This window comes from Pogoniulus pusillus, chromosome 5 (assembly GCF_015220805.1).
Source record: "Pogoniulus pusillus isolate bPogPus1 chromosome 5, bPogPus1.pri, whole genome shotgun sequence".
Taxonomy (NCBI): Eukaryota; Metazoa; Chordata; class Aves; order Piciformes; family Lybiidae; genus Pogoniulus; species Pogoniulus pusillus.
The window spans coordinates 6,159,879-6,179,719 of record NC_087268.1 but is presented as its reverse complement, the minus strand read 5'-3'; the positions used below and the strand labels follow the sequence as shown (position 1 = coordinate 6,179,719).

The 19,841-nt window shown below is 41.5% G+C and overlaps 1 protein-coding gene across 4 annotated transcripts in view; it reads right to left on the bottom strand.

Moving 5' to 3' along the window:
* Nucleotides 1-19,841, bottom strand: part of EGFL6 (EGF like domain multiple 6) — a 40,151-nt gene that overhangs the window by 1,015 nt on the left and 19,295 nt on the right. For 3 of the 4 annotated variants that reach the window (XM_064143077.1, XM_064143076.1, XM_064143079.1), the window contains 7 exons: nucleotides 18,377-18,496; nucleotides 14,985-15,119; nucleotides 14,443-14,565; nucleotides 12,244-12,555; nucleotides 5,975-6,055; nucleotides 2,656-2,742; nucleotides 478-743 (listed from right to left, as the gene is read on the bottom strand). In XM_064143077.1, the coding sequence (XP_063999147.1) occupies nucleotides 478-743; nucleotides 2,656-2,742; nucleotides 5,975-6,055; nucleotides 12,244-12,555; nucleotides 14,443-14,565; nucleotides 14,985-15,119; nucleotides 18,377-18,496 (1,124 nt within the window). The remainder of the gene's footprint in view (nucleotides 1-477; nucleotides 744-2,655; nucleotides 2,743-5,974; nucleotides 6,056-12,243; nucleotides 12,556-14,442; nucleotides 14,566-14,984; nucleotides 15,120-18,376; nucleotides 18,497-19,841) is intronic. The other variant, XM_064143078.1, reaches the window with a different exon arrangement.

The following is a 19,841-nucleotide window of genomic DNA, read 5'->3' as shown; positions in this document are numbered from 1 at the left end:
TGCTGAAGCACTGGTTAAGGCAGTTTTCTCTGGTCAGTTTCCTTCTTGGCTAGTATGTCATGTTCCTAGGGTGACTGCCCACCCTAGATTATATGCACTGATTATCTGATTTAGTGAGGTTTGAGAGCATCTTCTATGAAACAGGGATCACTCTCCTTTTTCCAGGAATATATGCATGCTTCTGTTGCATAAAATATCAAAGAGACTTCCATTGCTTGTGTTAATGTATGATCTGATACAGTTGTTACAAAAGATTACTGGCATCAGTGTTCTAACCAACTGGAGCAATTCAGATCTGAAATTACAACCAGATAATAACTTTTCTGCCTTCTAAAATCTATGCTTTTGTTGCCCATTACAAGCAATCCTTTCAATTGCCAGTGAGCAATGCCTATAGAACAGCTGGTGGGACATTTGAGGATTAGAAAATTAGGTTGCTGATTATAGTATTTGGCTTATAAATTGCGTTATACTTACACTGTTGGTTGTTTCAGCCCCTTGAAATATCTCTATTTTTCCAGTTTTCCATCTTTCATCTTTTCCTTTGTCCTGCTCCCAAACAGGAGCATGTTTTCTGTTTGTCAGGAACACCCGAAGCTTCCCTACTCTCTCACCAGCAAGCCGGTAAGTGAAAATCAAGCAGTAACTAGTCTTTGGTTTGAGGTCAGTAAGGTGAAGTTTTAGTCGTCCCATATCCTTCTTGTGCCCCACAAAAGCTGGAACTGCCATGTAGTACCCATCACCTTGTAACAAAAAGGAGGGGAAAAAAAAGAACAAGAAAAAAACCCTCATCTTTAGTGGCCTTGTGTAATTTATTTGCAACTTGAATAGATCTTTGCTAAGGAAATACTTGGAAGCTGTTACTCAAATTCAATTAAAATCAGATTGGAGCAGGCAGTGTACTTGGCAAGAAACAATTTTGCACTGTTGGAAATCAGATCAGCTTACACAGGACATTACTTTGTATTTCAGCAGCACTTGCAGTCATTCTTCCTTGCACTTTCTTTCACAGGCAAAAACATCTCACTTTTTCAAATGCAACAGCCTAGAACATGCTGCTGTGCCTCTATGGTCAGATAATTTTCAGGACTTGAGCTAGCTCAGTACTCTCCACTGTTCTCTGCAGTGATGACAAACTCACAGTATCACAGTATCACAGTATCACCAACAGATTAATTGATATCTTTTCCCCAAATCCAGAAGGACAAAAAAAATGACAGAGTCATACACAGTGATAAAACATTTGGGTCTTATAAAATCATAATCACCAGATATAAGTCTGGGGAGACAGGATAAGGTCAAGGTAAGGTCTTCCTGGAAATAACAGTACAGAGAAGAGACTTAGGGAAAAGGAAACACATGGGGTAGGACAGAAGAATTAGTGAAGAAAGACCTGGATGGAAAGACTGAGGGAAAAGGGAGAGAATGTGCCTGTAGGAACTGGAGCAAATGACCTGCAGGATCCACCAGTCACTACTGCAGCAGCTTCTGCAGCATTTCATGTGTCACAGGGGAAGAGACATCCTTTCAAACAAGTTTCTTCAGCCATATCTTTTTCTATACACCTCACAGTAGTCATGCATTGCACTCATGGGACTCTTAGGTTTTCACAGTCCTGCTGTTGGTAGCATGTTAGTTATCAGATGCTTTTGAATACCTCCCTTGTGCTAGTTTGAAGCTAGCTAGAGGTAAGAAGAACTAGATTACAGGCTGTGAAAAGGAAACAGTGGTGATGTCTACTTCACTCATAGGCTTGCTGAGAGGTATAAGAACAAGAATGTAAATATAGATAGGACATTCGGTCACTGCCTGGGCTTTGAGCTGCATTTCTCCCTCTCTAACCTAACCTGCTGTCTCTCTGATTAATCCACATGCTTCCCAACACTCCTGGCTGACCCTCCATTCTTCCTTGGGCACAAGGCAACATCTGGGGTAAGGTAGAGAGGGGTGGAAGAAGGTGAAAGGGCGGTTGGGACCCCCCCCTGGGGACTCAGGTTTCTGGGAGGGGAGTTGTGTTTCTGTACTACCTTTTACCTTGTCTATTTCTGTCTATAACTGTATATACTGTAAATATCTGCTTGTATATTGTGCCAGCTGTAAATATAAGTTTCATTCATATTTCCAGAGCTGGCTGAGTCTAGTCTGGGTGATTTCCAAAGTGTGGGGGGGTGGGGAACATCCAAACCATCACACCCCTGCTCTTGGCTCATTCTGAAACTATCACTAGTTTGTCTTGCAGGATTTGAGTTTTCTGAGCTGTTGAAGCCATGAGTGTCAACATTGCCTTATCTACCTAAATGGCAGACGTGTTGGTAAATGTCCCTATGTCTTGGAGAAACATAACACATAACTAATAAGGTTTCCATTGCCTTCTGCCTTGCAATTCTGGACAGTTATTCTAACGTTTTTTTCTAACCATTTGATTCATTTGTGTTGAAATATACTGCTGATTACCAGTTGCCACTGGATATTCCAAAGAAACAGTTTCCACTCCCAGCATTTTCTGCCTCCTTTTTTATTTTATAAGCAACTGATAGGAAATCTAATTCTTGATTCTATTTTATCCATCTATCTTTTTTTTTTTTTTTTTTTTTTTTTTTTTTAAGGGGTAAGCCATCAAATCAAAGCATAGGAAGAGGACAGATATTTAAATACCTCCATCTCGATCAGCAGGGTTCCAGTCAAAGTCATCATCAGCATCTTGTTTCCAGTCACAGATCCCTCCACTGAAACTGCAATCAACTGGAGAAAAAAAAGTAAAAGGCAATGGAGACTCAAAGATACAAGGAACACTACCTCTTAAGTACTGATGAAAATCATTTTCACTTTATCACTCAGTTATTATTGTATAGGTAATTCTAAAAATTATCTGCAGTTAGAACTCAGAGTGTGTTGACTTCTATTAAAGTTCTATGAAGCAAAACATTAGCACAAACCCTATGAGGAGAGGCTGAGGGAGCTGGGGGTGTTTAGGCTGAAGAAGAGGAGGCTCAGGGGGGACCTCATTGCTGTCTACAACTACCTGAAGGGAGGTTGTAGCCAGGTGGGGGTTGGTCTCTTCTCCCAGGCAACCAGCAATAGAACAAGGGGACACAGCCTCAAGTTGTGCTGGAGAAAGTCTAGGCTGGATGTTAGGAGGAAGTTCTTCCCAGAAAGAGTGACTGGCATTGGAATGGGCTGCCCAGGGAGGTGGTGGAGGCACCGTCCCTGGAGGTGTTGAAGCAAAGCCTGGCTGAGGCACTTAGTGCCATGGTCTGGCTGACTGGCTAGGGCTGGGTGCTAGGTTGGACTGGATGATCTTGGAGGTCTCTTCCAACCTGGTTGATTCTATGATGCTATGATTTATGTAGTAATTATTCTTTAAGTCACAGGAAAACCTGTTGTGTCTTATTGCCAATCTCCCATTTGCACCTGAATTTCTATGCTGTGACTTCTGTATATTGAGTGCCTGCTAATGGCTATGTATAGTTGGAGGTGTTAATTTTTAACTCTACCATCATAAATGGTTTGAGATCTGCCAGCTTGAAAGCTTTCCTCTCTATATTTGTTACACCACTGTAATCAGCTGAGATGCCTGATCTTCAATTCTGTCCGTTGAAAGAGAGAAGCTGGCCTTGCATGAGTAGAATCTTTTATGTCAGCATGGAGCTGGGAATAACCCAAATCAGTGCACCTTTAGAGCACACTGAAAAATAGAGTCACTCAGAGCACACTGCAGCCTTCAAGACTATGCAGCTGAAAAGCATTACATACACAGGAAAAGGCATGCAAGCATGACAGATCAGATTGAGAATAATATGTCAGCCATCTGAATTTCCCAAGAATCACAGAGTCACAGAATGTTAAAGGTTGGAAGGGACCTCTAGATATCATCGAGTCCAGCCTGTGACAGCCTAGATCATGTTTCCCTTGGTCATCAACAAAGCTAAAGATTGCCATTGTCTCTCCCTTGTTAATCAACGAAGATAAAGATTGCCTTCATTACCTTCCCTGACTCAGCCCAGGTTCCTGGCCGAAAGCTCAGGGATGCAAATCAACAGAGATACAGCAAGTTCCCAGGCTCAGCCTGGCTTGAATGCCCAGGGTGTTCACATCTTGTATCAGTTACCCCAAAGAGAAAAGGCTTATGTGTATTTGGGGTATGGACAGGTAAGTGGCACAGGGAGGGGGTGGATCCTCCCTAGTGCCGTTGGCCTCAGGACCCTTGTGAATGCATGAATACACAGGAAAATTTCTTGGGGAGCTGCACCCAGACACTGATCTAAAAAACTGTATGAAAAGATATGAGCAATGCCTGCCAAAGTGTGCACCTCCACCAGTGCACCTCCACCCATGCCCTTGACACAACCCCTGTGCCAAAGTAGGATCACCTAGGGTAGTCTGCACAGGAATGCATCCAGGTGGGTTTTGAATGTCTCCAGAGAAGGAGACTCCACAACCTCTCTGGGCAGCCTGCTCCAGTGCTTCATCACCCTCACTGTAAAGATGTTTCTCCTCATGTTGAGGTGAAACCTTCTGTGTTCAAGTTTGTATCCATTGTTCTTTGTCTTGTTGCTGCAGACCAAGGAAAAGTGATCAGTCCCATTCACTTGACACTCATTCCTCAGATATTTATAGACATTGATCAGATCCCCTCTCAAGTCTTCTCTTCTCACATGGCTCTCATAAGCAGGTCCAGTTAGCTTTGTGATTCTGTCCATCACAGGAAAACTGTTTCCTACCTTTAGAGAGGGGGAGAGCACCCTTTGATCTGCCTTTCCTGCTCTTCTGTGACCAGAGCTACACTAGTGCCATAGTTCCAACAGGCAATGAAGCTTTCTGTTTGAATTTGCTTGAAACAGTTTCATAAGGCATGGCAGAAAATTGTGCACAGGCTGATGGGTCTTGGACTTTGTATGCTTCCTTGACTGACTTTGCAACATTTGTTTTTAATGTGAGAAAGAACAAGTGGCATCATCTTACTCTGGTATCTACAGCACTTACTGATTTAATTGAGAAATAACATAAATTCATAGCCAGGCTGTTTAAGATTCAGCATGAATATATATTTAACCTTGTTCAGGGGGAAACTCCTACTGGCTTCTGACAGAGGATTGGGACAAAAAAAAGATAATAGAGCTGAAAGACATTGGCATTTTGTTGCATGCTGTGCACCTCTACTAATATGGTTTCTTTTTATAAACTACTTTAGTTCTTCATGACTACAAAATAAATAAAGTGAAATTCAGTTGCAAGTCTCAACATGTGGCAACTTTGTACACATGGCATATAACTAGTTAAAGTATCTGTTGAAAATGACACAAACCCAGCATCTCACATTGCAATGTGAGAATGTTTTGGCCATATACTGTCTCTAACACACTCACTAAACTTTTTTTTTTTTTCATATTAGAAGCATTAAGGTAGGAAAAGACCTTTAAGATCATCAAGTCCAACCATAACCCAGCTACCATGACCACTAAACTATATCCTGAAGTGCCACATCCACATGCTTCTTGAACACCTCTAGTTTCAAAGCAAAAGGAGTGGAGTGACAGCTCATTAATGGTTTGGCAGAAAGACACAAGCAAAAATGGATTCTGTAAATCCAAGGGCAACTTGGTACAACTGCCACTGTCACCCTCACTGTCCTTCCCACAGCAAAGAACCCAGGAAACATCACACCAGCACAAGCATTTGTCACACAGCCCAGCTTTAAGTGTATTTGAGATGCAACTGGGTTGTGAGAAGCAGTACCAGAGCTACAAGCTAGATACTCATCTTTCACAGCACCAAGATGATAAACATGATTTGTCTTCTCCTGGACAGTACTGGAGGTTAAAAGAGATATTCACATAGAGCCAAAAGAAACAAGAACCATGACTAAGATTACTACTAAAGGCTTTTAGACTGGTTGTGGCTTAGCTAGTACAGGTTGTCATAAAAAACATAGAATATAAAGGAAAATAAATACTTTAGAGTAAAAATAATCTACCTTCTTGCTCTGGTCTTGACACTGGAACTTTCCTCTGTGCCAGGAGAGGGCCTAATGCAGCTGCTTCTTTCAGCTTGGGAACTAGGGAAGACAACTTGTCAAGAGCTGAGTCATCATGAGAACAGAAAGCAGAACTTTATTCCTTTATACCAGTTGCCATCATGGTTTTAAATAAATCAGTGTATGTGTTTTCCACTCCGTCACCAAACTCACATAACAAACACCAGTTAGGTATTAACTGAATTTTAAAGCTTCACTTGAATGACAGTTTTCCACAGCACTGTGCAATGGAGCACAGTGTTTGCAATGGAGCTGCAACACTCACAAGGTCGTAAGATCACAGTATCACAGTATTATCAGGGTTGGAAGAGACCTCACAGATCATCAAGTCCAACCCTTTTCCACAGAGCTCAAGGCTAGAACATGGCACCAAGTGCCACGTCCAACCTTGCCTTGAACAGCCCCAGGGATGGCGACTCCACCACCTCCCCAGGCAGCCCATTCCAGTGTCCAATGACTCTCTCAGTGAAGAACTTTCTCCTCACCTCCAGCCTAAATCTCCCCTGGCGGAACCTGAGGACACATGATCTTTTCTTTGGCATGGTGATTTGCTTTCTGGATGCAAAGCTTCAACTAACCATTAAAGCACTTGAACTCTACCAGACACTGAAGACAATGACTCAGTTGAGTGGCAATACTTTGCCAGCAGCAGCCTCAGAAAGTGGGTAATGTCAGAGATTTGGTAAAAGACATTGTGATGGGTTAGAGTGGATCCCTCCCCAGTAGAGTAAATTCACTACAACTCAGAATTTGGAAAGTAAAGAAAAAAAAAAAAGAAATAGTATTTTTTTTTACAGTTTAAACTAAGTATAACAGTATAAAGAGAATAAATTACTATAGAATATAATAACTTTAAAGAAGATGGGGATGGGGTCAAGTGGCAGCAAAACAGCAAAGAAGCAGCCAGAACAGCTGTGGAGGAAGATAGCAGTAGGCACAGCAGAAGCAGCAAAAGGGAAGATACAAGCTGTGCGTCCAGGCATAAAGCTTTTGATGCTCCAATGACATTATATTATCCATTGTTGCCATTTTATGGTCTATCCCTGGAATGTACACTTCTCCACTCAGAGATTCCAATACTTTTCCACTTCTAAGTTTCTCTGTTCCCAATTTTTTATGTCTGAGGTAGAAACCTAGCTCAAACAGGCGTAAATATTGGGGGATGAAAGGCCTACAGCTCTGTATTCAGGTAAGTGACAGGTGATCCTGCTGTGACAGACACCCCAGGGAATTATTTCTCTGAAGCTGTACTATCCTCCTGCTAACCTGGTCAGCTCTGCTGTCTTTTGGGAAGGACGGGTGCAGCAACTGCCTTACCTCTTCCTCACCCTCTCCAACAGCTGGCAAGCGCAGCTTGATAGCCCATCCTGGTGGCAAACCTTGAACAAGTTCTTCTGTTCTTACAAACAATTGGTTAATGTGTCTTGTGCCACACTGGAAGAGTCAGCACAGCATCACAGTCAATAAACCTTGGGTGCATTCTCTACAATAGTGGCCTAAAGGAGGCAGCTATACCAGAAGTAGTAGTTACTTCTAAGACAGAACTTTGCAAGCTACAAAGATACAGAAGTTTGCAAACTCTTACTCTAAGTAATACTAAGACAGAACTTTGCAAGCTACAAAGATACAGAAGTTTGCAAACTCTTACTCTAAGTAGTACTCTAAAATACTCTTAAGTATTTGTAAAGTTCTGTGTTTAAGCATCTTTTCTGCTTAATAAAGAGGTGTACTCACTAAAAAAAATTAATTGTATCATCTCAACTTCTTTGTGCAAAGCCTATGGAAGTAACTATCACATGTGAGGTAAGTGGAAGATCTGCTTTTACTGCAGATCCTTTGCAAACACATGTGCAGATGGTACCTGTGATATGTGCACAGACACCTACAAAGACAGGAGGAGCTTAAATATATCATTTTAGAGGAGTAAGGCAGTATCCTTTGGAGTGCTGCCTACAGAAGGGGTTAAAGAAAAGACTGACAGAGTGAAGTTCACTTTTTGGCTGCACCACATGGACAGCAGCACTGAGAAATGCTCAGACTTCCTCAACAGTGCCAGAAATTACTTTTCCTTACTCAGCATTGGATTAGAATCAGAATTTGCAACTATTAGAATGTTGCAAATGGCAAATATTTTGAAAGTCATCACTTTTCACATGCATTTATTCAGAGGGGAGTTTGTTACCATGAGATCCACTGAGCTAGGACTTTCCATTGCAATATTCCAACATACAGCCATAAACACATTCTCAATGTTAAGAATATACTTACAACTCACTGCAATCCAGGGCTTCCTAGCACCACCATAAAGACTATGTCATCTACTTAACCTTTTTTTCTCCTTCAAAACGATCAAAAATTGCTCTATGACTACACTAGAGAAAAGACACTAATGAGAGGCCCTGGAGGCACTTCCAGAGGTGCTGAACTGAGCCAAGAAAGGAGATTCATGCAATTGTACAAGCTTTCTGATGAATTGCCAGGAGCATGTCCTCTCTTGTTGCCCTTCCAGGCTTCCCCTCACCCAGGCCATGTCTTATATCACCTGGATAATATTCTTACTTAAGGCAAGAATTACTACCTCTTTCTCCAAATTAATATGTCTACATGTACACATTTAGGAACAGGCATATACAGATTAGGTGTAACGTTTACTGTCACGCCATAAACTTGGCCTTTTACTTAGTGAAAGAGACTCAGACTGTGAAAACCTTTGCCAAACTGAGGAGAACTATTAAAATGCTTCTGTCTGGGGAAGAGTAGAGTGGTTTAACAGAAGAGAACAGCTGCCAGAATGATTCATTTATTGAGATATTGAATTACACTTGAATTCACTTGAGGGATATCCATGCAGGTGTAGCTGTGTGCTGCAGATCTTCCAAGTGAAGAACTGCCATGCACAAAGAAAAAGCCAGTTTTATATCCAAATCAATTTTTGTTTTCAGTATCAGACATTACATTCAGGTTCCTCACTTACTGGAAGATATCACCTGCATATTTGAGACACTGTAAGTTCAATCATCGTAAAGAGAGGTTTCCAAGAAGCCATTATTACTTATGGGAATGTGCCTACATTTTGCATCAGACCATCACTTAACACAGACAAAATCCAAAGTTTGCTCCTCTTAAGTGCTAGCAAGGAGTCAGGATTGATCTTTCCAGCTCTTCTGCTGTCAGGTGGTGCTTGCAGAAAGTCAGGCCTCATTTTAGGTTCTCTAAGAACATACTCCCACCAACAAAAGCTCACATGTGTCCCACTTTGGGCACACCATACTCCCAGCATTTGTCTGTACGTACTGCTAGTGCCCATCCACCTACTTATCTGCAGCAGTAGCTATTCTAAACTCTACATCTAAAACTGTTTGTTTCATGGTTCAAGGTGTTCAAGGTTAGGTTAGATGAGGTCTTGAGTGACCTGTTGTAGTGGGAGATGTCTATGCCTACGGCAGCGGTGTTGGAACTAGATGATCTTTGAGGTTACTTCCAACCTAAACCATTCTATGACTCTATGGTGCCACACATTTTTAACCATTGGTGCCATCATGACACTCTTATGAGGTAAGATGGGTTGATCTTATGAGTGGGAATTATAGTCAGAGAGAACTATTGCCCAGGTCTTTAGAGGTACCTAGGAGCTGCGTCTATGTCTGTGATGATCTGAGCATTAGTAAATTGTTGACCTTCAGATCATGAGGATAGCTGCTGTTGCTGACACAGGTTCTTTCATCTGCAACAAATTCAGTGTTGCCATTTGTGATATATACCTGAATTTTGACCCTGTTCTGAGTAGGGGGAATCTCTCTGAGCCATGTTAGATGCAGTTTGTCAGTTGCATTGTATATTAAGAACTGCAGCAAGGAAAGGTACTTCCAAAATGGAGCAGCCCCAGCCAGCTCTGCCTGACTGAAGGTACTTCCTTAAAAAACAATCTAACTCATGTAAAAAAAAAATCTGAAACTACTGAAGATGCCTGAAATCACAGAAACATTTCTTAGCAATAACCTCAGAAAATGAGAAAGTAGTGCTGAAAAGAAGCATTGAAATATTATTAGTATAATAATATTATACATACATTATATAATATACATTAGTATAATGTAGTATAATTGTGCCTAAATAGAGTGCTGTGAAGGGGATTTAGAGACAAATGTATATGTGAAACTAGAATTCCACTTTAAAAATGCCAGGGTTAGAGGGAGCACTGCACAGAATCATAGAATCATAGAATCAACCAGGTTGGAAGGGACCTCCAAGATCATCCAGGCCAAACTATCCCCCAGCCCTATCCTGTCAACTAGACCATGGCACTAAGTGCCTGATCCAGTCCTCTCTTGAACACCTCCAGGGACAGTGACTGCACCACCTCCCTGGGCAGCCCATTCCAATGGCAAATCATGAAATAAATATGATTTGAGAGCCACCTGCTAGCCATTCTCCTACTCAAGAAACTTTAGATAGACCAAAGAAAAACAGATTACCACTAAAAGGTATAACAAAAGACTTAGCATATCCTTTCATACAGTGCATACCAGTGTCCTCCTAGAAGTGTAGACAGACACTAGCTCATTCTGCCTGTTAAGCAAGTTTGTTACCAGTGATGTGCCAGTTGTGCTAACTCTGACTGCATGAGTTCTTGTTTGGAGCTGGCTTGCACCTGGTTGCTTGGAGCACAACTGCCGTGAGATCAGGTTTGCTTGAAGATTACCAGGTAAAAGAGGCTGGGGTCGGAGTGGCTGGAGAGCAGCCAGACAGAGAGGGATCTGGGGGTGCTGATTGATACCCGCCTGAACATGAGCCAGCAGTGTGCCCAGGTGGCCAAGAGAGCCAGTGGCATCCTGGCCTGCATCAGGAATGGTGTGGTCAGCAGGTGCAGGGAGGTCATTCTGCCCCTGTACTCTGCACTGGTTAGACCACACCTCCCTGGGCAGCCCATTCCAATGCCAATCACTCTCTCTGGCAAGAACTTCCTCCTAACATCCAGCCTGTACTTCCTCCAGCACAACTTGAGACTGTGTCCCCTAGGTTACAGCAGTTACGGCTGTTAAGTGCTTCCTTGTGGAAAATGCCTTCACCTGCTTTTGCCTAGGTGGCCTAGTTAGTCTGAATGTCAAAACAGTGTGGCCAGCAGGACAAGGGAGGTTATTCTGCCCCTGTACTCAGCACTGGTCAGGCCACACCTTGAGTGCTGTGTCCAGTTCTGGGCCCCTCAATTCAAGAATGATGTTGAGGTGCTGGAAGGTGTCCAGAGAAGGGCAACAAAGCTGGTGAGGGGCCTGGAACACAAACCCTGTGAGGAGAGGCTGAGGGAGCTGGGGGTGTGCAGCCTGGAGAAGAGGAGGCTCAGGGGGGACCTCATTGCTGTCTACAACTACCTGAAGGGAGGCTGTAGCCAGGTGGGGGTTGGTCTCTTCTCCCAGGCAACCAGCAACCGAACAAGGGGACACAGTCTCAAGTTGTGCAGGGGGAAGTATAGGCTGGATGTTAGGAGGAAGTTGTTGCCAGAGAGAGTGATTGGCATTGGAATGGGCTGCCCAGGGAGGTGGTGGAGTCACCATCCCTGGAGGTGTTGAAGAAAAGCCTGGCTGAGGCACTTAGTGCCATGGTCTAGTTGACTGGCTAGGGCTGGGTGCTAGGTTGGACTGGATGATATTGGAGGTCTCTTCCAACCTGGTTGATTCTATGAACAAGGTCATAGAAGGAAACACCTGAAAGCTTTAAAGACCACAGCAAGAAATTGCATGTCATACAAGGTAATAGAAGGAAACACCTGAAAGCAGACTGAAGAAATCTATGTTAATTTTCCTGCTAAATGACTAATGTCAGAAATTAAGCAAGACTTCTGCTCAAATACCAGCAATGCCATAAGTTTGAGAGTGTCCATTCAGATAACTCTCACATTCAAACAAAAGATGTAAAACTCCCCCAAAACCACAAACCAACCAACCAAGAAAAAACCCACCCCTCTGTGACCTTATACTGTTTGAAACATAGGGACACCAAAACATCCATTTTTCCTCTGACCAATGCACACAGATTCTTCTACAAGAGAGGGATTCAGTACTTTTAGTCTCACCAGTAGGTATGTTAAGTTTTAATTTTCTCCAAGTAAATTCTGACTAAAAGGCTGTGATGTTTTATGACTGAACTTGTTGGCTTTTGTGAATGCTTTCATACTGAAACCAGATTTTTTTCTTTTGAATGAAGACACTTACAAAAGACATCTCCTCTAAGGCTTTGCTCATGGTCAATTTGATTCTCAAAATCTTCCTTCTTCTCTTCATCTGCCTCTTTTGCCTCTTCTTCAGTTTCTTTCTCACTGTATCTTTCAGCAAGATCAATACCATCGTCATAATCCAATAACTGTAAGTGGGTCTTAGAAGGTAATGTCTCATCTGCTTCTGGAATCACATTTCTGATTGTTTCATCTTTTTTCATGCCATTTTTACGTGCAAGAAGTTTCTTAATTGTGTCCTTAGCTGTTCCAGAGATTCTTGCAATTTCCTTCACTGAGTTTTCAGGGGTAACTAGAACCAAGAAGAGCACATTAAATAGGAGTCATTCAGTTGAGATTATTCAAATCTGCAAGAGGAAAAAAAAACAAACACCTGAATTTGGTGTTTTCCCTGTTATGAAGTGTAATGAAGTCAAGTATCCTCTACATCCAGGCAAAAATATCCCAGCACTCACTGGTAAGAGGACATTTTTTCACTTCTATGGCAGCACTGCTTTTCAAATCATGTTTTCCTGTCAATGTATTGAGTTTTAAGACAAAAGCCTTTAATTTCTGTTTAAAAGATATATTTTTTTCCCTTTATATATAATCATCAGACTGTGTTTGGTTGCTTGAATGAGGGACACATTCCATATAGAAACACATTTGAAGATGTGGGGAGGCAGGACTGGTTTACCACCAGTGGTGAACCCCAGTGGCAGCACAAGGGGCTCCTTTAAGACAGTTAGGTTGGCCAGCTGCTGTTTTAAGGTAGAAAAATATCAGGTTATGTGAAATAAGGAGAGATTTTAGTTACATGTTAATGAAAAACTTGCTTACTACCCTTGCTACAGGATTGTAAAACCCAGGAGCAAGCCAGAAGTTTTAAGACATTGTTGGGCTACCATCTGTCATCAATATGTTGGATGTGATCTGCCTCAGAGCAAAAGAATAGATTTACTGATCTTTAAGTCCCTTCCAGATGTTCTTCTCTGTCATCTGACAAAGACTGATGGCTCTTTGTGCTGATGTCCAAAGCATAACTGAGGATTAAAGCCAGGATACTCTGGATCAGTTTCTGCAAGGTATGTGTAGAGTGCAAAGCAAATTCAAAGGACAAATTATGGCAATACTGCAGGTGTTGCTTTTCATCAGCAACATCAGTTACTGATCAACATCAGTCAAGGAGCACCACTGTGCCAAAACTAGGTCTATAAGGGTTTGTGTGACAAATATGCAAGTCTTAGAGAAGATATAACTCTGAGGAGTTCATCCCACCATAAGCATTCTGCTGAACAAATTCCTTACAGGATCACATTCAGATTGGAAAAGACCCTAAACCATATCCCTAATCACCACATCCAAATGACCTTTAAACACATCCAGGGTTGGTGACTTGGAGGTCTCTTCCAACCTGGTTGATTCTATGATAGAAAAATAAGGATGACTTTAAAAAGACACAGGAAGAAAAGCTCATATGCTATGTAGGCTTCATCTGCTATAGAAAAGAATTTTTAAAGTGTTTTCACAACATCTTTTACACAAAACAATTGAGCAGGACTGTGCTGAAGAAAACATCTCTAATGATGCTGCAGGAGAAACCTCTGCCAGGTTTCATGAAAGAAAGAAGTTCATTGTACACATAGAGACAGTGACAGTCTGTCTGTCTTCTTGGAGGGAATCATTCTAGTAAAATCAGGCAGTGACACCTTTATAGAAGGTTTTCAATATGCAATAGATAAGCAAAGGCAAAACTGTAAGTCAAGATAGTTTACCACAGAAGTAATGGCTTTCCTCCCTTCTCATTTTTTGCTGAGAAAGCTTGAAACACTTCTGGAAGTGACTGCACAGCCCTGCAAGGGGCTAGCAGTGGGAGTTCAAGGAAAATACACAGTAGACTTTTAAAAGCTGTTCCCTCTGTTTCTTCAGGATGAATTCTATTCACTGTCCTACTTGCAATTCCTAGTTATACTATGAGACTTGGGGACTCATAGTCAATATGAAGTTGAACAAATACTTGCATTAAGTATGCAGTGACAGGTACAATCAATACATGATTTTGTGGGGAGGGTTTGGCTGGTTGGCATTGCAGCACTGTTCAGGATGGTATTTCCTAGAAAATGCCTTATAACCATAAATTATTGGAGGAAAAAAAACCCCAAACAACATAGTAATATTCCTGACATCCAGTGGTACTCACCAGCACAATGGGATCCACTTCCTTGGTAGCCTTGTTTACATTTGCACTTGAAGGATCCTTCGGTGTTGAGGCACTCTGCATGGAGATTACACCTGTGTGTATTTGTCACACATTCATTGACATCTAGGGAAAGATATAAATGCTTTGGTGAAAAACTGCACTGAAAAGCAAACTTCATGACTGCCTGTGCCCACCAGCTGTTTCTGGGTATTGTAAGCACTAGTCTTGCGTCAAGATGGTCCAGAGAACATTTGAGGCTGAAGAACTCACACTAGGTTTTCCTGTGACTTAAAGAATAATTACTACATAAATTATAGAATCATAGAATCAGCCAGGTTGGAAGAGACCTCCAAGATCATCCAGGCCAACCTATCCCCCAGCCCTATCCAGTCAACTAGACCATGGCACTAAGTGCCTCATCCAGGCTTTTCTTGAAGCCCTCCAGGGATACCTCCAGTATCCCCAGACTAGGCCAACATCCTTCAGGCAATGACAGGAAAGATGCAGTGTGGGAATGAAAAAGAGAGAAAGCAAAATCTTACCTACACAGTCATAATGGCCACTGACATATTTCAGTTCATAGCCAAGCTGGCACTTGCAGTAGTAACTTCCAAATGTGTTGACGCACCTGCGGTTGTAAGAGCAGATGGCTTTGCCAGTAGAACATTCATCAATGTCTAAAAGCAAGAGAAGAGATGGTGGTCAGATGCATGAGAAGAACTAGTTGAGATGTGCACACAGGAATGGTTTGGTCCTGGCTATCACAAATTGTTTAATAAATCAATCCTACAAATTCACATTTGGAGATGACTTTTGCATGTACTCATATGAATGAAATAGCAAAACGTGAACCACCTGCATGGAAGATTTTGAGACCTGGTGAGGTAAAAGCTAGGGTAACTGTCAGTAAGGATCCTCTCAGTGGAGACAATGATTTGCCCTGAGGTGGTAAGGGCTAAGGGAAAATGCATTAATTACTTGATTTTCCTGAGAAACAGAATATGAAAGAATAGCTCCAGAGGAAGCCCCAGAAACAGGAAGCTGAGCATAGTTGTAGCTCTTCCACTGCATCTCTGCATCTCCCCTTGCTGGGTTAAGTCAAGACATAATTAGAGGAATTATGTCCACTCCAGACTGTGAGTGGTCAATCCAGCAAGATAGATGAACAAGGAAAGACATTTTGCAGAGAAGAAACTCAGTATAGGAGGAGCCAAGAACATTATTCAACAACGTAATTAAATGTTACTAATTTGTTTTTGTCATAATATCAAATTTAAAGTAGATACCATTATGATGTTTGTAATTTGTCTTTGCCTATCACATTTTAGCACATATCAGTGACTTTGTATGTAATTCATCATGCTGTGCTGCTGCATTAGAACCACCTTGAAGTGCTGCTGGACACCACAGTTGGCTTTTATTATAATTTCTACCCTTTTTTTATGGTGCTTAGATGATTGAAGGGAAATGGACAACAACAGAACAAAATTTGAAGGAACCTGTAGTCAAAATCACTCTTTCTGCCCATGTTCTGATGTAGACTTCTCTGTTCTGTAGCCTGTACAGTATTCCCAGACCTCTCCAGGCTTTTATTTCCTTGTGTCTCTGCTGGGACTGAGGTGTGCCAGAAGCTAAAGGAGAAGCCTGCTGCACTTGATCTTAGCATGAAGCTTATGTCTGCAGTGAACTCTGACGACTGACTGTACATTTAGAGACAACAGGGTTTGGGTTAATTTGAAGTTCTGGTCTACAATTGTTATTCTGTTACTTCACCTAGAAGAGGAAAAGTGAAGCACACCAATGTGCTGCTCTGCAGGTTCAGGAATAATGCAGCATCTTAGGAGGATTAAACTAGGGCTAATAGTTAGGGATCTTCAAATGCTCATCTGTTTAAAGCCTTTCAGTGAGCAATACCAGAGTATTAGCGATATTAAGTAGCTATAATGCAGTACAGTAGGGAGATGCTATCTCATTTCAGAGATGGAGAACTGATGATGAACCATAATTCATGCAGAAAGAAGGCTCTGATATTTCCAACCACTGGACATACTTTATTTGTCTGTTTCACCTTCTATCACATCTATCATCAGTCTTTGAAATCCCTATGAGCATGGAAGGTAAATAAAAATATTTGCCTGAATAATTTTATAAGAGATTTAAAAGAACTACTCATTCTGTCTGTTGCATTTAAATGCATGTCTATGTATGTCTACAATGTTTGCCTTCACATTTCTCTGAAATACTTCAAAGAAAACTCTGATTGGTGGTAGTTCAAGACCGTTGATGACTACTGAAAGCAGAACAGTTCCAGTTGCAAACTCATTTCATTTGAAAGAAACACACACCATTCTCCTGGTAAAGTCTTTGCATCATAGAATCAACCAAGTTGGAAGAGACCTCCAAGATCATCCAGTCCAACCTAGCACCCAGCCCTAGCCAGTCAACTAGACCATGGCACCAAGTGCCTCATCCAGTCCTCTCTTGAACACCTCCAGGGATGGTGCCTCCACCACCTCCCTGGGCAGCCCATTCCAATGGCAAATCACTCTCTCAGGCAGGAACTTCCTCCTAACATCCCACCTATACCTACCCCAGCACAACTTGAGACTGTGTCCCCTTGTTCTATTGCTGGTTGCCTGGGAGAAGAGGCCACCCCCCACCTGGCTACAATGTCCCTTCAGGTAGTTGTAGACAGTAATAAGACTGGATGTTGAGCCAAGTATCTATATGGGTTTATCTGATAGCTCCTCAAAGTGATAAAGTAGTCCCAGGCCATACAGCCTTCATGTGTGACTTGATATTGCAGCTGTGTGCTAAAGAAACCAACTGTCCTTTTGCGCAGCAGTGTCTCCTTTTTGATGCATTTATTTAATCTTTTGTTTGAAGTGTTCAATATATCATTGTTTTGGGCATTGGAGTTGAAACTATTATTTTTTTAATCTGAATGTTAAGTCTCTCAACATCTAAAAGATCTTTTAAGCTGTAGCAATCATTCAGCCAGTATGTATTGGTAGGAAGCATCTGGAATGGAGTTAGCCACTGTTAACTGTTCTTTGCCTGCAAGGTATCGTGCCCAAGGTGCCCTTCATTTTCTGAAGGACTTGCCCCATTGTGACAGAAAGAAAGTAAAATATATGAAATAATCAGTGTTATTAGGTATGCTGCCAAAGACATTTTGTTATTTCACAGAATCACAAAGTGGCTGAGGTTGGAAGGGACCTCTGCAGATCATCCGGTCCCACCCTCCTGCTTAAGTAGGGACACCTTGCCCTGCTTCTCCTACTCCCCAGCACGCACTTCATTGCCCCTTCTGATCTAGTTGGTGGAGTGAGTTGTGCTTTAGAGAGTTTGTTTCACATCTGTTGGGTTTTGAAAGGAGCTCGTTTAGCTTCACCATTAAAATGGGTGCGATCTCAGCACTGTGTTGTGATGCTGCAGCACTGCTTTGTCAGATGACAACGTGAAGCAGTATCATAGAACAATAGCTACTGCTATAAGCAATGCTTTCTTCATCACAAGAAACTCCCAGATAAAGTGATGTTGAGGCTTCTGAGAAAAAAAGCAGTTTGTTTTGTGGGTCGTTGCATTAAGGAAACCCACATTTGAACACACTCCCAGATCCTATGATACATTATATCAGTAAGATAGCTTCCTGTTATATTTGATGGCCTCATAGCATCAGGAAAAGCCTGAATCTGACAATGAATCCAAATCATGTCAAAACATTCATTTTTTTTATTGAGGTTGGGACCTGTCCAAAGAACTGCACAGCCAATATTACAAGAAGAGTTGTAAACAACAAAACCAAGCAAACTTCACATCACACTGCAAAAGCAATGAGGAGGGCGAATTACTTCTTAATCTTTCCCCAGAATCCAAGGGGGTTTTCTGGATCCTATTGAAAACCAGCTGTGAGCAAGCTCTCTAAACATACCAATGCATGTCTTTCCATTTGGACCCAGCTGAAGGCCTCCTGATGGACAAAGGCACTGCACCTCTCCTTTTACTTCTTCACACCCGTACTGGCAATTCACCATGGCACATGTCCTAGAATCTGAAATCAGTATTTAAAACAACAGAAAGGGCAAAATTCTAAACTGAGAACACACACTTAAAAAAAAAAAACAAACCAACAACTTAGATTTGGATGAAAATAAATGAGAATAAATCAAACTGTTTACACATTAACAATTGAGAGTCCATGAGACAGATCTTAGACCTTCTCTAACTTTCTTCTTCTCTTCTCTGCCTCCATCCCTCCCTTTTTCCCCCCTGATCCCAGTTCTGTGACTTCTTACTACTACCTTTTATATTCAGAGGCAGAAATGCTCAAAGTAGGGAAAAAATGTGTTTTTTACATTGAAACAGTCTTACCTGACAAACTGCTGTCTAGTAGTGATGTTTTTATTGCTTACCACTAAACATGTTTCTAGGCTAGAATTTCATTTTAGAAGCTAGCCTGAGGAACTTAGAAACTGCCCTTTGTTTTCACCTCTTATTGAACAGGTCTAACAATGCACTAGCCAGAACACAAGTAATGATTGCCATAGGTTGACTCTAAATCTGAATTGTTAGATATTATTTTCTTTAGCCTCTAAAAGGAAATGTAGAGGTCTAGATCCTGTACGAGACCTATGTGGGATTAGAAAAGCAGAAGAAAATGATTAAGTGTACAGGGAGCTATTTCTAAAATCCTGAAGATATCCAGGAAGCATTAATGTTAAAATGCCTGGGAGAGAAGTAGCATCTGGAAGTCTTTACTGGAAGAGATAATAGCATGCACAAAAAACGTGTTACCAGCTAGTTCACTCTGGTTGCTGTTCAGAGAAGCAGAACTGTATGTAGGTTCTTTGTAAGTGGAAATCTTGGAACAGTTGTCACTTTAGAGACTGAAACCAGCTGCAGGAACTTGAAATTGGCTTGAATTGGGAAAAAAAAAACTCAACAGATTTAATTGAAAAAAGCAACATGTTTATTGCCAGAGGTACCAGCACTTTCAGAACAGTGCTTAATACCAGAGTGTGCAGAAAAGGCAATGGTGTCTGCAGGTGCATACATAGCCACAGTTGTATTATTTGTGACTTCAATATCAAAAGTAATGTATATTAGTCCTGTGTGCTGTTAAAATTAACATGCTTAATCAGTGATAAAATTAATTTTATTAGGCTGGTTTGTTTAGAATCTGTGGCTAAGTGTTGAATATTCAAGACCAAGAACTGACTGTGTTTACAGAAGTATTTTACTTTTGTAGGAAGGAGAACATACAAGAGGCATGACTTAGAAGAAAGACTGTAAATAATAATACTTCTGCATATTATCTACTTCCTAAGTAGGAATAAAGAAACTTACTAGTAGTTATTCTTCTCTAATTGGCAACTGTTTGTTTTTTCTTCCATTTA